Source organism: Acanthaster planci, linkage group LG12, assembly GCF_054643075.1.
Source record: "Acanthaster planci isolate LZ-2023a linkage group LG12, COTS_SCS, whole genome shotgun sequence".
NCBI classification, from domain to species: domain Eukaryota; kingdom Metazoa; phylum Echinodermata; class Asteroidea; order Valvatida; family Acanthasteridae; genus Acanthaster; species Acanthaster planci.
In genome coordinates, this window is record NC_141788.1 from 36716 (window position 1) to 57275 (window position 20560).

The window sequence follows — 20560 nt, forward strand, 5'->3', positions numbered from 1 at the left end:
GGGATCATAGAATTATTTATATAAACCCCGAATTTAGGATTGATAGTTTCCGATTCAGAGTATTTCTTTCACAAAAAGTATTTGGTGTAGTGCAACCATAAGACTCAGTGGGTCCGAGTTGACTCGAGGTGGGTCCGAGTTGGCGTGGGTCCGAGTTGGTTGTGGGTCCGAGATGGTCATGGGTCCGAGTTAGTATTGGGTCCGAGTTGGCGTGGGTCCGAATTGGTCCTGGGTCCGAGTTGGCATGGGTCCGAGTTGACCTGATCCCCCCCCCTTGAAGTGTGCACCCTGGTAATTAGGCCAGAAATATGTCCGCCGAGCTCATTAATAAAAGTTATAGACTCAAAATATTCTATATTAGAGGGTCCTGAGAGCCATATGGAACTGAGGAATTCAAGAAATATGAGACTGGACCTCTGGGCCGGACTCAGGGCTTGCAATTCTGGGCAATTTGGATGCAATCGGGTTTAAAAGTGGCACTTTTTGAGCCATTTTGCTGAGGGAGGGTTTTCAAAATGGCTACTTTTCTGGACAGGGACATTTTCTGCATTTTAGGGGTGGTCTGCTTCTGGTGAAAATTTCTCAAAAATTCATTGGTCAACCCCCCGAAAATTGAAAGGAAAATGAAAGAGGACACGTGGAACATCATTTTTCTGTGCAGCCTGAACACCTGTGATAGTTGTGAGTATTTTTGAAATATTTGTGAAGTGTGGGATTTATCACTGCTGTCTATGGGAATTTACTTGTAGTGGTGCACCCTGAAATACGCGTGCGCGGGACGCGTTTTGGACGCGATGTCCATCCAGTCTATGGAGATAAATGGAAATTACACTCTGGCGCCCGCTGTTGTCGGTCTATAGGTTATTTATGTCAGCTAAATGGCGCCCTCATATAATGGGCGCATTATATGCGCTATGCTCAGCCTCTCTAGCCCATCATCGTCGCGCGCGTGCGAGTGCAGTTGCAGGGACTGAAACAGCAGACAATATGAAATTTTCGTCGCTTTCTTAGTTAAGCCTACTTGCTTTAGAATGAGTGCAACTTATATCCTCGAACCACCGACTAATGGAAAGGTATTTGATGCAAAGGGTGATGTTGTGGTTTAACTGTTGTGTTATGCTTAATAATGAGTTGGTGCATGGTTGGTGTGATCGTGGACCGTAAACACGTGATGCACACTATTATCGGCCTAACCATCGGACCATAGGCCTAGACCTGACATGCCTCCACCAGGATGCAATGATGATGTTTACGTTATTCATGCGAGGCCTGCTCTATTTATCAAACATATCGCATGGCATTGCTATTTACATTCGCTTACTACAACTGGTTATATTGGCCCAGGCCGACCCTGCCGGCCATATGAGAAGACGAAACTCTCTCTCACATCCAGGAGCTGGAATACGAGTGCTGCTTGACACCCTGTGCACAAACCTGCAAACCCAGTGACATCTTGTCATGTATGAGACTGGTCTGAAAACTCTTTAAGTGTTTTCCAAATAAACGACTTGTTTTTTTTACTCCTAAATTGAACTTTTTTGGACATTAATTGTTTTGCATTCTGACAACAAATAGGTCGCTTCAGGGAATAATTACTAGCGTCTGTATATATGGAACTCTTCCTTGGGAGCTTTGTGACCTTTTGCAGTGAAAACAAACTGCTAGTAAAGTACTAGTGCTACATTACAAGAAGTCAATAGTGTTTCCATCTCGCTGTTACTAGCTTGGGTTGCGAAAGCTCGTGGAATGAACAGCTGTGACTATGAAGGCCTATGTTAGTGGACAAAGGCATGTAATGATGTTCATGTACATAGGCCTATGTCAGGGACATGATGGAGGGGATAACATGGTTTAGCCTAGGCTAGTTCAAGTAAGGACTCTACAAATTGCCTTTTCCAATATTTGCACATGGTCGGGCAATAGAACAAGGTTAGTTCTTGTTACTTTGACCAGGCCCAGTGGCAGGCATTCATGCATTATATTATAACTTGATCTAAAGCCCAGGTCATACTTTCACAATTTTAGCTCTAGTAGCCCTGACTCATGAAGTCTTTGTGAAACTGAAGCGTGCCATGGACACGTGTGCGTGATGGCATCTGATGATATATGTCTCTCCACGTACATGGTCTGCATGAATCTGGAAGAACCTTGGGTGGTTCTCTTTGTTTGGGAAGAGCCATGAACGTTTTGATCATGTTCAAAGCTAGGCCATAGGCACAGCCACCATTTTTTCAAGATGTCAAGCAATCCAAGTGCAGTTTGTTATGCAATCTTGGGTGCTCACATACCCCACCTCTTAGCCAGCCATGGAGTCATGGTTGACTGCCTACCCATTTGCCTACTAGCTGACAATATTGCCCATTACAACCCAACTAAAATGCCTGTCCCACTTTGTCGGGACTGGCCCCACTACCGGTACAGAAGCACTCCCTCATAAAAGAGCCATGCTGGTGGGGAGTGTTCATTTTGTTTGTACATGTACATCGTAGCAATGCGACTCTAACATACGGTAGGCCAATGCATTTCATAGTCGTTTGTAAACCGGTTGTTTGTGAACCCACAATAAACCCACGTAAGAGGTAAGAGGACATTGCTGTCTTCAGACTTGTTGGATCAGTTACAAGTGTGTAGTAATATACGTTATCATATTTTGCACTGTAACTATAAGTGCCATCTGGCAAGGTGTCGACTGTGTCCTACATCTGAACAGCAAATTGGAGGCTTAGGGCCTCCTGAATTGGGAACAACTTGGGTGTAATGATGAGGTTTGACATTGTTTTAAATATTACTCTTAGTTGTTAAAATTTGACTTTCTTCCACTTCTCAGTGTTGTTGAGACCAGATGGTCCGAGACCAAGGCCTGGAGTGCATACATACCATAGACTGAGACAAGGCAAAAACCACAAAATCAAGGTTGTGAACAAGACAACCTCAAACTGAGACCAAGACCAGAAAAACAATGCTGAGACCAAGACAACCTGAGCCTGAGACTAAGGGCCTGTTTGTTTCACATGGATCTGGATCACGATCAGCAATCTGAAGATTGTTCACTGACACTAGAACCTGTCTGGTGGATAGTGAAAACCAGCTTAAGGATTGCTGATCGTGATTGAGATCCGTGTGAAACAGGCCCTTAGTTTCAGTCTTGGATTGTCTTGGTCACAGCCTTGATTTTGTGGTATAGGTCTTGGTCTCAGTCTTAGGTTTTCTTGGTGTAGGCTTGATTTTGTGGTCAAATTACAAAATGTAGCATACAAAATAGACACCAAATATTGCAAGTAAATATTTTTATAGTCCCATTTAGATTAGCTCTTACCATACCCTACCTGTACAATGCAGGAAATGATTGTTTTCAGACCACTGCTTACAAGTTTTCACAGTTGTTTAGCTGCTGTGACAAAGGAATTGCACGGCAATTTGTAAAAAAATGTGTGATTGAACAAACTTGACAAAAATATGGCCACAACATGACTGAAATTTCTACAGTTTGTCATAAAACTTGGTGTATAACCAGAAGATTTTGTCTTATAGTGTAGTTGGAACACTGATCTGTCACTTTTATTAAATGTTACAGTTGTATCTGATGTTGGCAGGTTTAAGAAAACATGTTTATTTTTATATTTTAATTTAATGTTAGAGAGATCTATTGGTTAAATCTTGCTACTGTTCATTTTCACATACAGGTACTACTGAGAACAACATGCGGAGATATTGATGTTGAATTATGGTCAAAAGAGACCCCCAAGGCCTGCCGTAATTTCATCCAGTTGTGTCGGGAGGGGTACTATGATGGCACTATCTTCCATAGAATTATTAAGGGTTTCATGGCTCAGGGTGGTGATCCCACAGGCACAGGAGAAGGTGGGGAGTCAGTGTATGGCCACCCATTTAAGGTATTTCTATTTCATGTACATGTAGTCCTTGTATTTGTACGGTATCATTCACCTAGACTGTGATGTGCTCCACCTTCAGTCTCGCATTGCTTGGATTAAGGTTCTTTTAAAAGCGCTATGTCATTACGATTCAGTCAGTTTGCATTAATGAGCAAAAGCTCATGTACAGTGTACACTTCTTGCTGTTGCTCTTCTAAAGACTTAAATGTTGCATTCAGCATAATTCAGCTTGATTACTGTTAAGTTAATTTGAGCCATGAGCTTGCGTTTGGTTAAGCTATTGCTGTAACCATTTTCCTTTTTGTGTACATGTAATTTCTTGATTACTTTTTCCACATTTCTACTTTTATGTATCTGCCTAGCCATCACATCTTTTTTGATAGTTACTTACGTTTGCTGTTGTGATTATGATTTTTTTCATGGGTACTGTGTACAAATTGGTAATGAGTACAAATATTGTCATAAATCTGAATTTGCTATTTAAATTTACACTCTGTAGACATTTGGAAATAAATGTCAAAATAATATTGCATTCCTATTGGTTAAATCTCTGATTTTAAATTAAATCTACAGGATGAGTTTCATTCTCGGCTTAAGTTTGCACGACGTGGATTGCTTGCCATGGCTAATGCTGGACCTAATGACAATGGCAGTCAGTTCTTCTTGACCTTTGACCGCTGTGATCATCTTAATAACAAACACACCATATTTGGCAAGGTAATCAATTTGGTTTTCTTATTATATGTATTTTACTTACCAAAAGGTCGGGGAAAATGGTGGGTAGAAAGCACAGCTTTTTGTAAAGCTGGCGGTTTTTAATAGCACTTTGTGTAGAAAATTTGTAAAACGAAAATAACAATACGGGTGATTTACAATAGCGCGCCTTCAAGAGTTTGCGATGCGTTGGCCTATCACGAAGCACGAAATCTTTGGACCCTTTCCAAACACACATTGTGTTGACAGATTTCGTGCATTGTGATTGGCCAATGCATTGCAGACCTCTTGGTGGTGCGCTACTGATACAGTGATTTATTGAAATTTTTAGGTGGTTGGCAACACAATCTACAACATGATCAAGTTGGCTGAGGTAGAAGTAGATTGCGAAGACAGACCTATTTATCCACCAAAAATCAAGTCAACCGAGGTAATCAGTATCCATCATTCGCTCTTGTCTTTATGGTTAGGAAATGTTACCATCCTGAATTTATTCATCTTACTGTATTGGCTCATTAGTGTGTGACAATTCTTTATGTTTCACTGCATTTACATTGGATCCCATAGAGAATTAAAGAGAGATGTGATCCCACAAGGAGGATCCTGGGAGAGGATCAAGTGTCAAGAGAGACAAGTGTAATGGCAAAGTGGATTGGGGTCTGAGCTAGATAGAGATAGATCTGATCCCCCTTTTACGGTACCCCTTTCAGGAAGGGTCAGTTCCAGGTCTTGTCCTTCATTGTCCTGAGTTTAAACGCTGGTTGGATTTGGGTCTGATTCATATAGATCTGATCTCCCTTTCTCAATCCCAATTTCAGGAAGGATCAGATCTTATCTGAAGGTCTGATCTTCCATTGTCCAAATATCAACACAAGGTGGATTGGGCTCAGATTCAGATAAGCCCGATCCCCTTTCAGGAAAGATTTGATCCAAGTCTGATCTGAAAGTGAAAACAAAAGCTGGATTGAAGCCTGATTCATACAGATCTGATCCCCTTTTCTTAATCCGCCTTTCAGGAAGGATCAGATCCAGGTCTGATCTCTCATCCAAATGTAAGTGCAAGGCAGATTGGGGTCTGATTGAGATCGTTGTGATCCCCTTTTCTCGATCCCCTTTCATGAAGGATTTGATCTGTGTCTGATCCCTCACTGTCCAAGTGTAAATGCAAGTGGATTGAGGTCTGATTCAAAAAGATCAGATCCTCCTTTCTCAATCTTCTTTTAGGTGGGATCAGTTCCAGGTCTGATCTCTTATTGTCTTTCATTTTTCTAATTATTTCTCGCATACTACAATAAACAACAGTAAAAAGAGACACAAATTAAAAGCAAAAATGTGGGCATACATATACATTGTGTAATACTTTGATAACACCCCTAAGGAATTGCCAAAACACAAACTAAATCACTGTCCTGGTGTAAATGTAATCAATCCCCACAAAATACAACCATATCCAGTACATATGCATGGTATAAAGGAGTTAAGAAGTCTTAAAGTCCACCAAAACTGTTCATTTGAGGGACACATGCTATCCCACGCAGTCCAGTGTAGAGTACATGTATAAATGACTGGCTGGTACTTCGTCTGCAACCAAACAGCACCATGATATTCTTTCTCATTCTGCTTTGTGCATCGCAACATCACCTTGAAAATTCAACTCCCCCCCACATGAAATTATCTCTAACTTTTTGGTTGCTTTATATTCACACTTGTTTCGTGTAAAATGTGGGGTTTTGTTCAAAGTTTGCATAATGCAAACTATACTCCCAAAGAGTTCATCTTTGTCTCTGTTTGAGGTAATAGCAGTTTGAGGCAGTAACAGCAAAGAATTTCACAGATTGAGTGAGGGGCGATGGTGAATAATAATAATAACAACAGTGTTTATATAGCGTCTTTAACTAACTTAGATCAAAGTACTTTCCATTATTATCACCCCTGCTCACTGTACCCAGGAAACATTCCAAATACCATCTCAGCTTCCTAGGGAGTATACAGCTCGATGCTGCCATTTTGGCACAAATCAGCTGTGGATGCAGATGGATGCGACATGGACAAGAAATTAAAGAAAAAGTGGATGACAATCATATTGTGCCACAATAAGGGTTTCAGAGTTGCAATGGAAAATCCTGAACAAAGCAAGCTAAAAGTGGAATATTTTGCACGGATTGTGAAGCCAGTTAACAATAACCTCAAGTATGACAGTAGCACATTATCAGTGACCTTAAAAGGTGGATTGAAGAAGGTTCAGTATTGGGGCACTGTTAATTCGGTGTCAGCTTCCCCATGTTTGTATTACTTGTGTAAATGGGAACCCCTGTTTTCAGTGGAAATGGTTTGTCCATCCTCAAACTATTTTGCATTTTTATAATGTATCACTTGTGTATATGCAACATGTTCATGACTTCAAGTTTGTTATTTTTATTCCTAAAAATATACTGGAACAGATTAATTGATCATTGTACTTGTTACCACTGTATGTTGTCATTCTGTTTACATCATTCATTTTAAAGGTCTTATCTAATCCATTTGATGATATTGTACCCCGTCAGCTGAAGAAGGAAACGGAGAAGGAAGTAAGGAAGAAAAGTAAATCTAAGGCTACAAAGTAAGTTAATAAGGGTAAATCCATGGCCGCAATAATTACAATTCTTAAACATTTGTGCATTAATTCAGCGAAAAATAGTTTTACTTCCTATTGCATGGCATCTGAAAACAGGATTGGTAGGTAAGATTTTATTTGGGCTCTTTTATTTTAAACTGATTCATTGTTGAGCTAAGTGTTAACTGGTGTTTTAAATAACAGCAAAAGATGTTGGTTGGCATTTGTTTCAAATGAAATGAACAACCACAGAATGTCAAGCTACTTTAAATGTCTTTTTTTAATCTTTGTTTACTTGTGCACTGCAGTCTTAATTCTGAAAGTGTCCACTGAAAAACATGGTCAGGTCAATTTGGAAAACTTCAACTGTTAAATAAATTTTGTGATATATTACATACTGTTAATGATGGTAATATGAAGTGCTTCAAGTAGCATTGACTGCAGTTTATTTTCAGCATTTGCTGTTTTTGCTTCTGAACCAGCTGTGCAGAGGTTTTACAGCTTGTTTCAGAAGGAATACACAAAGCAGGTGTTGCACATCTCATCAGGTGGAGTTTCTTGTACAGTGTTTCTTGTATTGAAGAATACAGCTTAAAAAATCAATTTGGGCTAACAAAAGTGTTGAATTGTTCTGTTGAATTGACTGTTACTCTTCAGAAATTTCAGCTTATTATCTTTTGGAGAAGAAGCTGAAGAAGATGAAGAAGAAGTAAATGAAGCAAGCTTGAAAATAAAGCAGAAACATAAAAGCAAGAGTGCTCATGACCTTGGGAATGATCCCAATCTGAGCTCAGTTGCAGCCGTTAATGTAGAGTAAGTACTGTTTTGGACTATCTCTGTCTTCTTACTCTGTTCCATTAAGTTCTCAATTGTTTCAGTTACGCCAAAACTGTATTTAGTCTGCTTGTGAAAACAGATAAAATAAAACAGTGTACATTTCGTGCAAATGGTTTGTGCTTGCATCGCTCAAGCAAATCTTGTTGTTTGCGTATTTGTTGTTAGGAAGCCAAAGCCTACATTGCCATCAGATGATGTTATCGAAGAAATTGAAGAAGAGAAACAAGTATCGCATGAGGATGTGAAGGAATCAATCCGCAAGAAACTCAAGAAGTCATCAGAAAAACCTGTACAAAAACTGCATGAGGAAGCAGATGATGGACAATCAAGGAGGTTGGTATAGAGAACCGAGACGTGATGTCATTTTGAGCCAGGAAGCCACAGAGTACGCTCTCTAGTTAGTTCACACACTGGTTCTCAAGCTAGTACCTTTTAAACATAAAATTTGTGTGCTTGACATATTCGCTTGGGTACTCTTATAAGTAATTTCATTTCCTCAATGTTTTTCTTTTTTAATAAAACATCAAGCCTTTGCATTATCTGCACATCATATAAACTTGAAGGGTATAGTTTCTAATAAAGTCACACAGGAATTCTTCATCTGATATTAAACTGCAATGTGCACAGGCAGTGAAGGATTAAAACAAAATGTTCTTTCTCAATTTAATCTGTTTGAATACCATGCAGAAGTGAGATGCAGAAGGAATCCGATCAACTTACAAGAGAGTCACATGTAAGGGAAACCAAAAGGAGAGACAGTGACGCGAGGCTTCAAGATAAAGACGAAAGGAAAAAAAGTGATGAGGAAGAGGCCGAAATCCAGCAAAAAGGTAGCAATTTCATCATTTAAAATTCCCCTTTTTGTCAGTATTTTCTTGGAGAAGAATATATGTTCCAGGTTTGTTTCAACAAAATAAACCTAAAAGCCCAGTATCCATCAAACTTGTTGGATTTTGTTGGACTTGATGTCAAAGGCCCAGGGTGATGGTGTTAGATTTTGTGTGAGTTGGGACACACAGGGATCATTGAGTGCAGTGTCTCTCTTGTGTCACCAAGTGTTGAACTATGCATGAGTCTGTCAGGTTTGGTACTGCTGCAGTGCAAATCATCCTATACTGCATAGACCCATCCATACCATATCACTCAAACTCTAGCAGAGTCACTTGGTTGGAATTTATCAGTTTGGGTACAGTGACCTACATGTATCTGTTGAAGTTCGTTGGGTTCAGTACGCTCCTTTTGCAAGAGCCTACCATGTTCTGGAAGTACATGTACAGTTTCTGTAGCATGTCTTTGAATTTCTATCAACATCATTGCCTTACATTTGGCTGCAGAGATCTCTGTTCCTGTCCAAGGTCATTTGGTTCAGTGGGATTAGTTTTCTTGATAATTGTATTTCCAAAGTTCTGAAATATTTATTATTGCTCCTGTAATAACCTCACTCAGCATTCATTAACTAAAAAGAGTTCAGACTTCTCTGCTCTTGAAGGCAACTGACAAATTTCCTATCTGTGAAACCTCTATAGGTTTTTGAGGGGGTGGGGTAAATCAACCACTTTGTAACAGAAGAGTGAATAATCAATAAATGAGGTCAATATGGCAATGATTCCTGTTTTTAATACGAGCGATTCCAAATGTGTGCCGCCAAGAGTTTGCAATGCGGTTGCAACTGCACGTAATGCACATTGGGAAGGATTGAAACGACACATTTCACGTATTGTGATTGGCCAACATGTTGCAAACCCTTGGTGGTGCACTATTTTGAAACTCCTGTATTGCCACAGGAAGTGTCAGTCATCTAACATTCATGTATTGTGGCTGCAGATTGTCTGTAAATTGCCAAGAGGTAATTGACACATTGACCTGGATTTTTGAAATTTTGTTCTGTTTGACATGTTGAAAAGCATTTTAAATACAGTGTGTATGTGTGGTGGTTTTACAAGGAAAAGATCATAAATTATCCCATGGTTTTGATGAGTCATTATTTCATGTACAAAATTCAGCTACACATTCTTGTTTCAAACAACATAAAGTTGAGGTTTCTGTACTTTGATTTTGTAGATGCTAATTCATTGCGGTTTACAGTCAACCAGCCGTACATGTGCATCAGTTGTAAACTTGAATATTGAATTCTTTAGAACTTTGCTCTGAGATTTTGCCAACCTTTCAAAACCTACCACAGTTGCCTTCTTCCTAAAAGTGTCTTGTACAATTCAAGTTTTCACTCCCATAAAAAGATTTGGAAATATGTTTGCTTTCAATAAAGTATCCGTTATACAATTTAAGACAACAGACATTTTCAATCAGGTCACTAGTTACTTTGTTACATTTCTAGAAGCTGTTAGTGCAAGTCCAGTATCCAATGATATGATGTCAGAATTTCGTCAGCAAAAAAAGAAATTCCGACAAATGAAGAAGAACCAAGCAGTGGGAGGCAATAGAGAAGATCAGGTAAGTGTGTAAGTTTGGTATGGTTAAGGCTAAGATTGGACTTGAACCTTGTATTTCAAATAAAAACACATATTATATTAAGGGGGATTATAACCAAGGTTGGACATGACCTTGAACCATTAATTAGGTGTTTATAAACATTCGTACATGTTGGTTGGTTGGCTTTCATCCACTATAACTGTTGTTTAATATGTGTAGTTCATACATGCAGTAGGCATTAACCAAAACAAAATAAGCTTTCATTGTTTGCCAGATTCTCAATTTTTGTTCTATCTGGTGGACCTTCTAAATCATCTTGATATATACTAATTACATGTAGTTCCTCGCATTCATGTACAAGACATACAGGTCTTCCATAGGTTGTTATTACTGTCAATGTGTAGAGAGACAGGTGGGACTGCTGAACTGATCTAGGGTTGTCTCTTGGCTCCAGTAAGTCTGCCCATCAAAATAGGACAAGACCTAGGAATCTTTCAAAGTTCATACCAGAACAGGAAGCATGTAAGAGCAGGTCTTGGAAGCATAACATTATAATTAACAAGATAACAGACTTCATGTCTTTACATAATGTAGTTGCATATGCTGGGAATAAACGAGGCAGTTCCCATGTTTGTGCTTTCTGCTCATGGGCCAGTGGTCTCATAGGAATTGCTGTTGAATGATGGGCAGACGGTTACCAATTGTGTCATCATTGATAAATTCATATCAACTGCTCTGCTTCTTTCCTCTAACATGTAAATTTTGAATTATTAGTAGCCCTCATGTCTTGCAGGTATGTACTGGTCCTTATCAATGAAATAGCCAAAAAGTGGTGTAAATGAGTAGTTAGTGCTCTAGTTGACTGATAACAGCTAAGATTTGTGCTTGCCCTATGCCCAAACCAAGATCATGTTCCGTACATGTACAAGTGCTTGTACTCTGCAGGTATTGTTATACAGTCACCAGATTGTTACTCAGCATAAATAGAAAGCATGCCTTGGCAACCTGTGCAGTGACTTTGCTGAAAAATTTATGTAAACAACCTCAGTGGATTATTAACCATAATGCATGGATTCAGGATTGCAAACTTGCTGACTTTGCATGCCTGACACTTTCCAAAGATAGACACTTACCTTGACAGCTGGCTAAGCTATCTCAAATCAATCTCACATGAATCCTTAACAGTGTAATTTCATATAAAATTAATCCCCGGTCAGTAAACTATTTACATTTACATGTAAATGAATTGTTTTCCCTTTTCAACATAAAAGTCCTTTTTTGCTGGCCAGGTAAAATGTGACTGACAGGTAAAATGTGACAGTAAACAAGAGAAGCCTGCTAAATTATGGTGACTGCTAATACCTTACCCAACCCAAATTAACACTGGGTCCATCCGTGTAAAATGCTCTTAACTTCACTTAACCATGGAAAAACTGAATTTAGACATTCAATTTCTTTCTCAACCCTAAACCCTTGAGTGCACTTTCAATACACAGATTCTTGTTGATGAAATTGGTGAGGTAGGGATTAGGGTGGTCAACATGTACAAAATGTAAATGAACAAAGATGCTACTAAAGGATGCAAGTCAATCTTCAACTCTCGGTGAGGAAATTACTTTAGAAACTCCCTGTTCACAGCTCTCCACCCCCTTTATTCACCTAAGGCACGGAAGTCAGATTGAGAGTCAGAGGAAAGATACCTTCGGGGAATTTGCACATATTTTTCATCAGAATTTCTTCTTTCTCTGGACAGCTTTTCCACTGGAGCCACATGTTGCATGACGGCACGGCGCTACCAGGGAAATGAAGCATAATTGAAGCAAATTCACACGTGAAAGCCCATAATTAATGACACTTTCCAAGCAATGACAGATGGAATTACCTGTAGGGCATTGACCATATCCAAACCATAGCACTAGGCGTGATGATTAATTGCTATGATAGGTTAGGGTACATGTACACAAGTCTTATTGTCTCTACAGTATGCACGTGTGTTGCCGTTACTGCTTTCACTGCAAACAGAAAATTGAGTGTGATAACGAGTGTGAAATTTGTCTGTCTGTGAGAGTACATGTAATTTCATGCTATTAATTATGTTTTAAATACTGTAAACAAATATATCCAAATATCAAACGGTACATGAATTTAAGTTTACTCAAAATTGGATGATTGATGATGGTTGATTGATGTAAAAATGTTCAAATGATTGAGGCACTTTTCACGATTGTCATTTTAGTTCAAAGTTGGAAATATGTTTCAATCTAAAGCCATGTGGGCAGTGGTGTAGTGTGGGCCCCCCCCGACAGATAAGGTGTTTTTTTTACAAAGAATACTTCATAGGTTAATAGGAAAGAAATTAATCGGTACAGCACCAAAACCCTAGGAAAACAACACGGGCGTATAAAAGCAAGGATGACGGGACCATGAGTAAGGCTTTTGATTTTTTTCTCCTGACATCATGCTGAATGAGCCTAAAGCCGCATTCGCTATTTAAACCTCTCCCCCACACCAAAAGCTGGATTCGCCACTAAATGTGTTTTTTTTTCGGGATTTTTTGAAGTCGTTATCACTATACATGTACAATGTAGGATGTGCATTGCAACACCATGGTCAAAGTGTGAACCACTAAACTTAAAGAGTGCCCTCATGCAATCAATCCAAGCCAATCACAGTTTCATCTCTTCAGTCACGTACTCCTTCTTCCATCACGTCATGCAGCTATGGGCCTACAGTGATAGGCAAATGAATGGCATGAGTGATTGGAACTGATTGGCAACCCATGTGCCAGTCTCAGTGTCTACCCCCAGGCTATGATGGGTACAGCAGGCATATTACAAATCCCAATAGAATAACCTTTAAGCCTTGGCCTGTCAGCCCATTTCAGGCTCTGTTGTGAAGGTTAGATCACTGTAGGCTTAGATCTAGAGTTACTATGAGTGCCAGGGACAGACTTCTGAAATTATGAACTTTTTAATATGTAAATGTATACTGCATTATTGACTGAAGTCCCAGTTGCATTCAAGTTGATTTATTCAGACATGTTCACCAAATGTTCATACTTGAATCCATAGCATGCACCTTCTTCAAAATAATAAGTACAATGTATACTGTTGCTCGTAATTTATTTGCACTCTACAGAGAGAAAACTGGTTTACTAAGTAGAAACATTTGGTGTGCAAATTTGTTTGTGCATGGCTGACACCAAGTATATAGTACATTTACATGAGTTATTTCACATTTGCCTGGGTGCTTGGCACACTGGTCAGGGGCGCTTGTGCATGGAGGGGATACCTTTTCTCCATCGCGCAGGATTTCAAAGAAGAAATGTATATCTCTCTTGTCCTATTATTTCCACTCTGATGTCTTTATTAATTTCAGCAGACTACTTAAAGGCATGACAGTTTTCCCCAGATCAGTCGATTTCCTCTTTTTTTTGTTTATTCAAGTTTACTTTATGCCATTACAAAAAAAATGAGTACCGTACAAGGTTTTGTGTTGTTTTGGATGTCCTTCATTTTTCAAAACTTCTTCACTGTATGCTTGTACTTGTTGCTATGGCTGAATCACCTGGCTTACAGATGTCAATACCAATTATTCCATTCATCTTTAGTTGTTGTAATAAGAGGACATCCAGCGATTAGGGGAAGGCCAAAAAATTCGACTTGGGTACTACTGTAGTGTACACGTATAAGTGTAGAAACCTTGTGTATACCTCCTTGTATAATATTCACCTCCATTTGTCATCATTTCATTTCCGTTCCTGGCTGATAGCCCCAGACGTACTAAATTGATGGATTTCCCCAATTCCGCTTTTGGATAACCTGCTGGGATATACTACAGTAACCAGGAATAACATTCGTCATCATTCCATTTCCATTTGTTTACAAAGTCCCTGGCCAATCGTTGCTCATCGTAGGAAGCAATAGGTGGCTTCAGTGTCTGAATTGGGGAAACCCTTCATTATGCCTCATCATGTCATTTGGGATTTGTACATACACTGACACTTTGGTTTGTCTCTACCTACTTAAAAGAAGTGATAGGAACCATTATGAAAATGGGATATCTTACTAGCGTGTGTGTGTGTGGCCTCTTTACTATAGTTAAAGAAGTACTGCATGTCATTAAAGGGTATCGTAGACATTTGTGCTCCTAGAAGAAATCCAGAGATAGTATTAGAGGTGCCTGTGTCCTTAACTTTGGATGATATCATGGGTGTTTGTGTCCCTGAACAAGCCCCGAAAAGTTCAGATGCTATTTCGCTTAGCAGGCCAGGGATGTACCGAAGGTATAATAGATTTTGTATCCCTGAGCAAGTGAGAAAGGATACAGGTTTCCAATGTCTGAGTTTAGGCCAGAGAGGTATGACTACTCAGAAAGTGTGAATTCTCCTTGTAAAGGGTATCTTTGGTAATGATATCAAACTTGTAGATCAAAATAAGTGGGTTGTACACAAGCTGTAAGGTGAGGGCAGAAAGTGCCCAAACCCCTTTCAAAGAGCTGGCTTTCTTCCAAAAAACCAATTAGGTTTAGGGATTACCCCTCTGTACTCTCATGGGAAAAAATGTTGGCCCCTCACAGACACCCTTGAACAAGGCACACATAAGCTGGAGCTGATAGCAGCAACTTACAGCTGGCTGGTGAATGATAACACCACCCACATGGGAATGCCCTCTCTTAGGCTTCGTCACACTGACTCCAAAATGATGTCATCTTCAACCCATCATCCTTAAATCTTAGCTCTCCTTCCCATTCCTCTAAAATGCCCAGAGACTTTCACACTTGACATTGACTCAGGCTGATTGAGACCAGACTGGGGATTGCAAGTCTTTGCCTAGGTCAAACTACTAAGCTACTTAATGAGTAGTTCCTCCTCAGGGTACCAGTTATTCCCACTTAGTATCAGCTTTTCCCTTAGGCTACTCAATCACTTCAGGGTCAGCTTTTAAACAAGTTGAAGGGTTCCACATTCTAAAAGAATGTACAGAATTTCATTTTTAGCTGATCAACCTTGCCACATCCTGTTTATTTCACTTGCTTGTTTTGTCCAGTTTCATTATTCAGGATTCATTGTCATTGTACCAATATCAGCTGTAGAATACATTTAGAAGGGTTCAGTTCTGATTTCGGATTGATTGCAATCTTAAATTGGGTCCCGTTCATGGTGTACGTGTAAGTGCTAGCTCAGTCACCTGTAAATACTTGGAAATCCTGGATTTGATATTCCCGGATCAGTACTGAACCCCCTCCCCTCCCTTTTTGGAGCAAGCCTCTCCTATAATTTGTTTTTTGTATGTGCAGAATGTTAACTTCATGTAGATGGTCTTTAGGATTTGAGATTTTAATTGCAAAAATGAAAGGTTAGTACTTGGGAACACTTTAGACATGGTTATCTTCCCTTGACTATTTATATACATTTTGTATGTGAATGTCAGACATACTGTTGTTACAAAATGTCAAATTCACACTCTATTCAAATAAGGTGCAATATCGCAGGATATTAACTAACTTTTTCCAATGAGCCTACAGAAACAAATGCTCATGTATAAGCTGAAGCCATTCTTGGACTGTAATGTAAATTGTAAATAACTATAGAGCCCTTTTCTGGTGGGTTTAAACATTTCTCTTTGTGCTAATGCCTTCCTAAACTTGAAAAAAGAAAGCATAATCCCAGCTTTGAGATAGGATAAACACTTTTAATTGTACTTAGCATAACAAATCATGATCAACATAAAATTGTGCTCATGCAGATCTCCTTCCAATTCCAATATTATGTGGCAAACAACATTACTGGTAGATGTTCTTATTAATACTTTTCCAGCCATGCTTAATTTCATATTTTATTTCAACTTGAAATGTTATACATGTTGTTCCTCAACAGAAGAAAAGGTTGACCCCCAAGTAAAAAGCAAATGCTGCATGTGTCCCAGGTCCTTCCTTTCATGCCAGAGTGGATTAATTTCAGACTCCCTCCCTGTGGGAGCGTATGAACCCTGTAGGGAGCTTACCCTGATTGTCAGACTTGCAAGGGGGCATGTGGTATTAATCAGGGGAAGAACCAGAAATAGACATCCAGATTTAAGGAATCAGATCAGACCATCATCACAAGAACTGAATGTCAAGGAAAGACAGTGTCTTTGTGATTTATTCTGACACAGACATCACTTAAGATCTGCTTGCTTTTAAGTTTCATGAAGTTCATTAAATTTATGCCTCTGTTTCCATGACTCAGGTCATATGAATATAACTGGATGATGAGTAAGTTCCCAAACTACAAAACAAAACAAAAGACGAATACGAATCTTTAATCGGGAAGGCAGAAATATTCTTAGCTTTAATTTCCTCTTTTCTTGTTTCCCTTTTTCAGACACTTGCAATTCTTGCCAAGTTCCAGAATTCTCTTCATCAAGCCAATCAAGAAGAAAAAAATGATGGCAACACAAAAGCTGATGTTAAAAATCAAGATGATGAAGATGAAGAAGAGACTGCCGGGACAAGATGGTTATGCATACATCCTTTTCTTCTCATTCGTGCTTTTCTTTATCTGCCCTTGTTTCCCTGTAGCTGTTCCCGTTGCCTTGTAGTTCTTTAGCCTAAGGTCTGTTTACATTTGGTACTAAGTGATATGTCATCATTTATTACTAATGATGATCTGATCATTTTGAAAATCCACCTTTTTTCCCATGTAAACACCCTTACAATTTTTACATTTTTGCAGGATGGCTCACATTCTCAAATGTGAGATGAGCATGAGCCAAGTGAAAGATGCGAATATCAAAGATGCAGATACATATAGCATCTACGACCCTAGAAATCCCATGAACAAGAGGAGAAGAGAAGAAGGCAAGAAGAAATCTAAGGAAAGGAAATGAACTTTGTAATGGAAGCGTCTTGTAATACTTTATACGTGTATACATTTCCTTGGTGTATTTATCCAACAAACAACCGACCTACTCAAATTCAATTATCCATAGTTATTTTGAAGACTGTGTAAACTGATGCTCTACAATGACAGTTATTTTAATGAAATAAAACAACAGACAGTTTTTAATAAGGCATGTCACCCCTGAAGCTCAAATTATCAATAAAGATCACGCCAATTATTGGAAATTCGTTCGCATGAGGGGATGTAAATTGTACAAAGTATGGTTTGTCCCTCACTGGTATAATTTTATGTTTATAATCCTACTTGGATGGGATTGAATCCCTGTTCCCTTGCTCCTGTCTTCTACTGTGATATGGTATGTTATGTCTCTTGGTAATAGAATGTTGACTGGGGAGCTCAATTTTTTCAAAACTGCACTGAGTACAGATTAAATGTTTTATATTTATATTTTATCACTATTTGTATCATGGGGATATTTTTCTGTTGCTCATAACAATGCTGAACCGACTATGATGAATTTGTTTCAAAAGTTTTTCACTTTCCAGGTTTTCAACATATGATCTATTTTCACTGTCCTGATTTTTCATCTACAATGTATTTGCCGTCCCAATATTGTTTCTACCACAATTCCCCCCTCCCATTTTGCGCTTGAATTCTCCATCCCATTGCATGCTGCATCTCTGCCCCCCCCCGTCACTTTGTGCAACCGTTGGACATCAAGATCAATTGAACATGATTTCAAGAGTGTGGCGGGCATCTCAGAAATTTACATTGACTATGATCAAGTACCCTAATGTTGAACCACCGTTCAACCAGACAAACGACAAAGAGAACTGTCAGAATACCTTACACCAGGAAGTGCATAATTAGAATGAGTAAATTGAGATGTATCCGTCGGTTGCTCGTAGAATTTGGAAGGTCAAAAGGCTGTTTGATTTTGTAAGGTGAAGTGATTGCTTATCATTCCCGTAAACTGGAATGGTTGTAAGCTGACTTGCAGCAGATCCAGCCCCCTTCTGTATTTCAATAGCCGCGACCCAAGGCCCGACCAAAGCAACGCCGTGGCTTTAACTAATGCCCACACAATATTTTGCTGCAATCAGTTGGATTGATAATGCTGCGTATTTAATTTTCACACACGCTGTCAGTGCTGCTCAGAGTGCAAGAACATGTAACGTCGGACGTACTCAAAATGGTTGATCAAATATGCTGGGGGTTTTTTTGCCTGTTAGAATATTGTAAGATTTTTGTATTCGTAATTTAATAAGTGGGGGACTTTTACCCTCTGAAGAAAACTTTCTACCCTTGACCTGCAGCTCTCATTTGAATGTTAGTCCTAAACTTTTTTTCTAATCGATCAAATGGGACACGTGAAGTTTCCCAGCTGAAGATACCTGATGACATTTGAAGAACAGGAAAGTTCTTGGTAGAGGCTATACGAAACCTACGATGTCTGTCATGGGAGCTAATGCATGTCATTCCACATCCGCAATACCGCAGCTATTGTTCCCAAGACAATGAAAAATTTTATTCAATATCATACTTGTACAGTATAATACAGAAGGTCATAGGATGTAGCAAAGATGTTGGGTTGATGCAAGCATATCGAAATGCTGTGACTGATTTAGCTCTAATTTTTCGCCATTAACAACATAACAAGAACGTCATTGGGATGAGTAAATAGTGTTTGCCGAAGGATTTACAGTTCAGCACGGTTACCTCCCACACCTTACACGTACTTCAAATGATTCGGCTTGACACATCTGTAGGAAAACAAACGGGAATGGTTACACGTATAGCCCATAATGATTGTCGAAATTCTTTCACCCTTTCTTCAAGAAAGTTTCTCAAGTGTTTAGAGAGCAAGATATTCGTGAGGCGAACACCACTTTTCACTTAAAAACCCATGTTGTGGATGCATGCATCTGAGAACGGCACGGTGTTCATGTACTCTATAATCTCATGGCCGTGTGTACGGTGCACATGTATGTGGATACGTGAGGCAGTAATATAGCGCGAGAAAGGGGCCAGTCCCGTCATCAAGGTTTGCATAATCATGATGATAGCGCCATGAAATCCTGCCCCCATTGGCTCTCACCTCCATCAATTCCTCACATTCAGTTGAATTATTCTAATAGGGTGTATTGCTTGGTTCAATGACCCACGGGGATGGTCACCTCCTGTAACTCCCCACGTTCATGTATGGTGCCCCTGTCACCTATACTGGCTACCATCCCTGTCTTCGTCAACTTGTCGAGCCGCGATTTGATTTAGGTTCTGAGCTAACATTTTCTGGTTTAGAATTGAAATCGGTAGAGCTCATAATCCAAGGATTTGTGTATTTTGTGTACCAATTGGACATACTGTTTATTCTATAGGCTCATAAGTTTCTTCTGGCCCTATTTGAGTATTTCCACGTAATATAAAGCCCTTTATCTTCATGCTTCTCATATTTACACGTGCTTTGTTTTTTTTAATCCTTCCATGGCAATAAAGAATTGATGGCGGAAACCATTAAGACCCAGTGTACCCCAGCGCTAATACTCTCTGACGCCATGCTCAGTTCCTGGTTCACATCAAGTGGGGTTAATGTAGAACGAACACCAGGAACCCTTGCGGAAGGATGGGGGAGATTTTCCTGCTTTCCTTTGTTGTCACTTCGGAGAAGGAACACAGATCTGGATAGGGAAAGGGTCAAGGAGTTTGATGCTTGGGGTTTTTTTTATCACCTTTCATTCCGAAGTTATTCAGCTGATGCCGCAGCTCTTGTACAAAACAAGGACGTTTTATTTGTATATTAGTAATTTCAAATCAGCAGCGTGTAACGGTGTTCGTGATTTTCCTATATTGGTCACTCATTAATCACATGCACAGGATGTGTCACATGGACAGGGTGGTGTGAGGTCACAGTAGGGTAGATGTTATTAAGTTATGTCCAATATTGTGCTTCCTGCACGTCGAGCAAATTAATCCTTTTCACGAACATTTTCTCCTTAAAGGGCATGTAGACGTGATTTTACAAGGGAGCGTAATTTTGCACAACTTTATATCATACATACATTACTCAAAAAAGGGACCACTTTTTTCCTTGTAATTTTTTTCCAAGCAATGAGTGGGGTCTAGTTCTTTCATGTTTTAATTTTCTATGTGATGTTGACATTGGAATAAAAAGTTTCAAAACATCAAATGCACATTTTTAGCCGTAAA

The 20560-nt window shown here is 39.3% G+C and overlaps 1 protein-coding gene across 2 annotated transcripts; it reads left to right on the forward strand.

The window, feature by feature from the left end:
* The first annotated feature begins 895 nt into the window (after positions 1 to 895).
* LOC110985802 (spliceosome-associated protein CWC27 homolog) lies at positions 896 to 19871 on the forward strand. 2 transcript variants are annotated; one of them, XM_087144164.1, is made up of 12 exons: positions 902 to 1073; positions 2828 to 2913; positions 3684 to 3893; positions 4467 to 4610; positions 4939 to 5037; positions 7115 to 7209; positions 7861 to 8016; positions 8206 to 8373; positions 8728 to 8870; positions 10376 to 10491; positions 16835 to 16968; positions 17186 to 19871. In XM_087144164.1, the coding sequence occupies exons 3-12, from the start codon at positions 3825 to 3827 to the stop codon at positions 17337 to 17339; spliced, it is 1278 nt and encodes a 425-aa protein (XP_087000290.1). In that variant the 5' UTR covers positions 902 to 1073; positions 2828 to 2913; positions 3684 to 3824; the 3' UTR covers positions 17340 to 19871. The 2 variants fall into 2 exon arrangements, with proteins under 2 accessions (XP_022102847.1, XP_087000290.1); XM_022247155.2 differs by lacking the exon at positions 2828 to 2913 and having other exon boundaries at positions 896 to 1073.
* Positions 19872 to 20560: the final 689 nt, after the last annotated feature.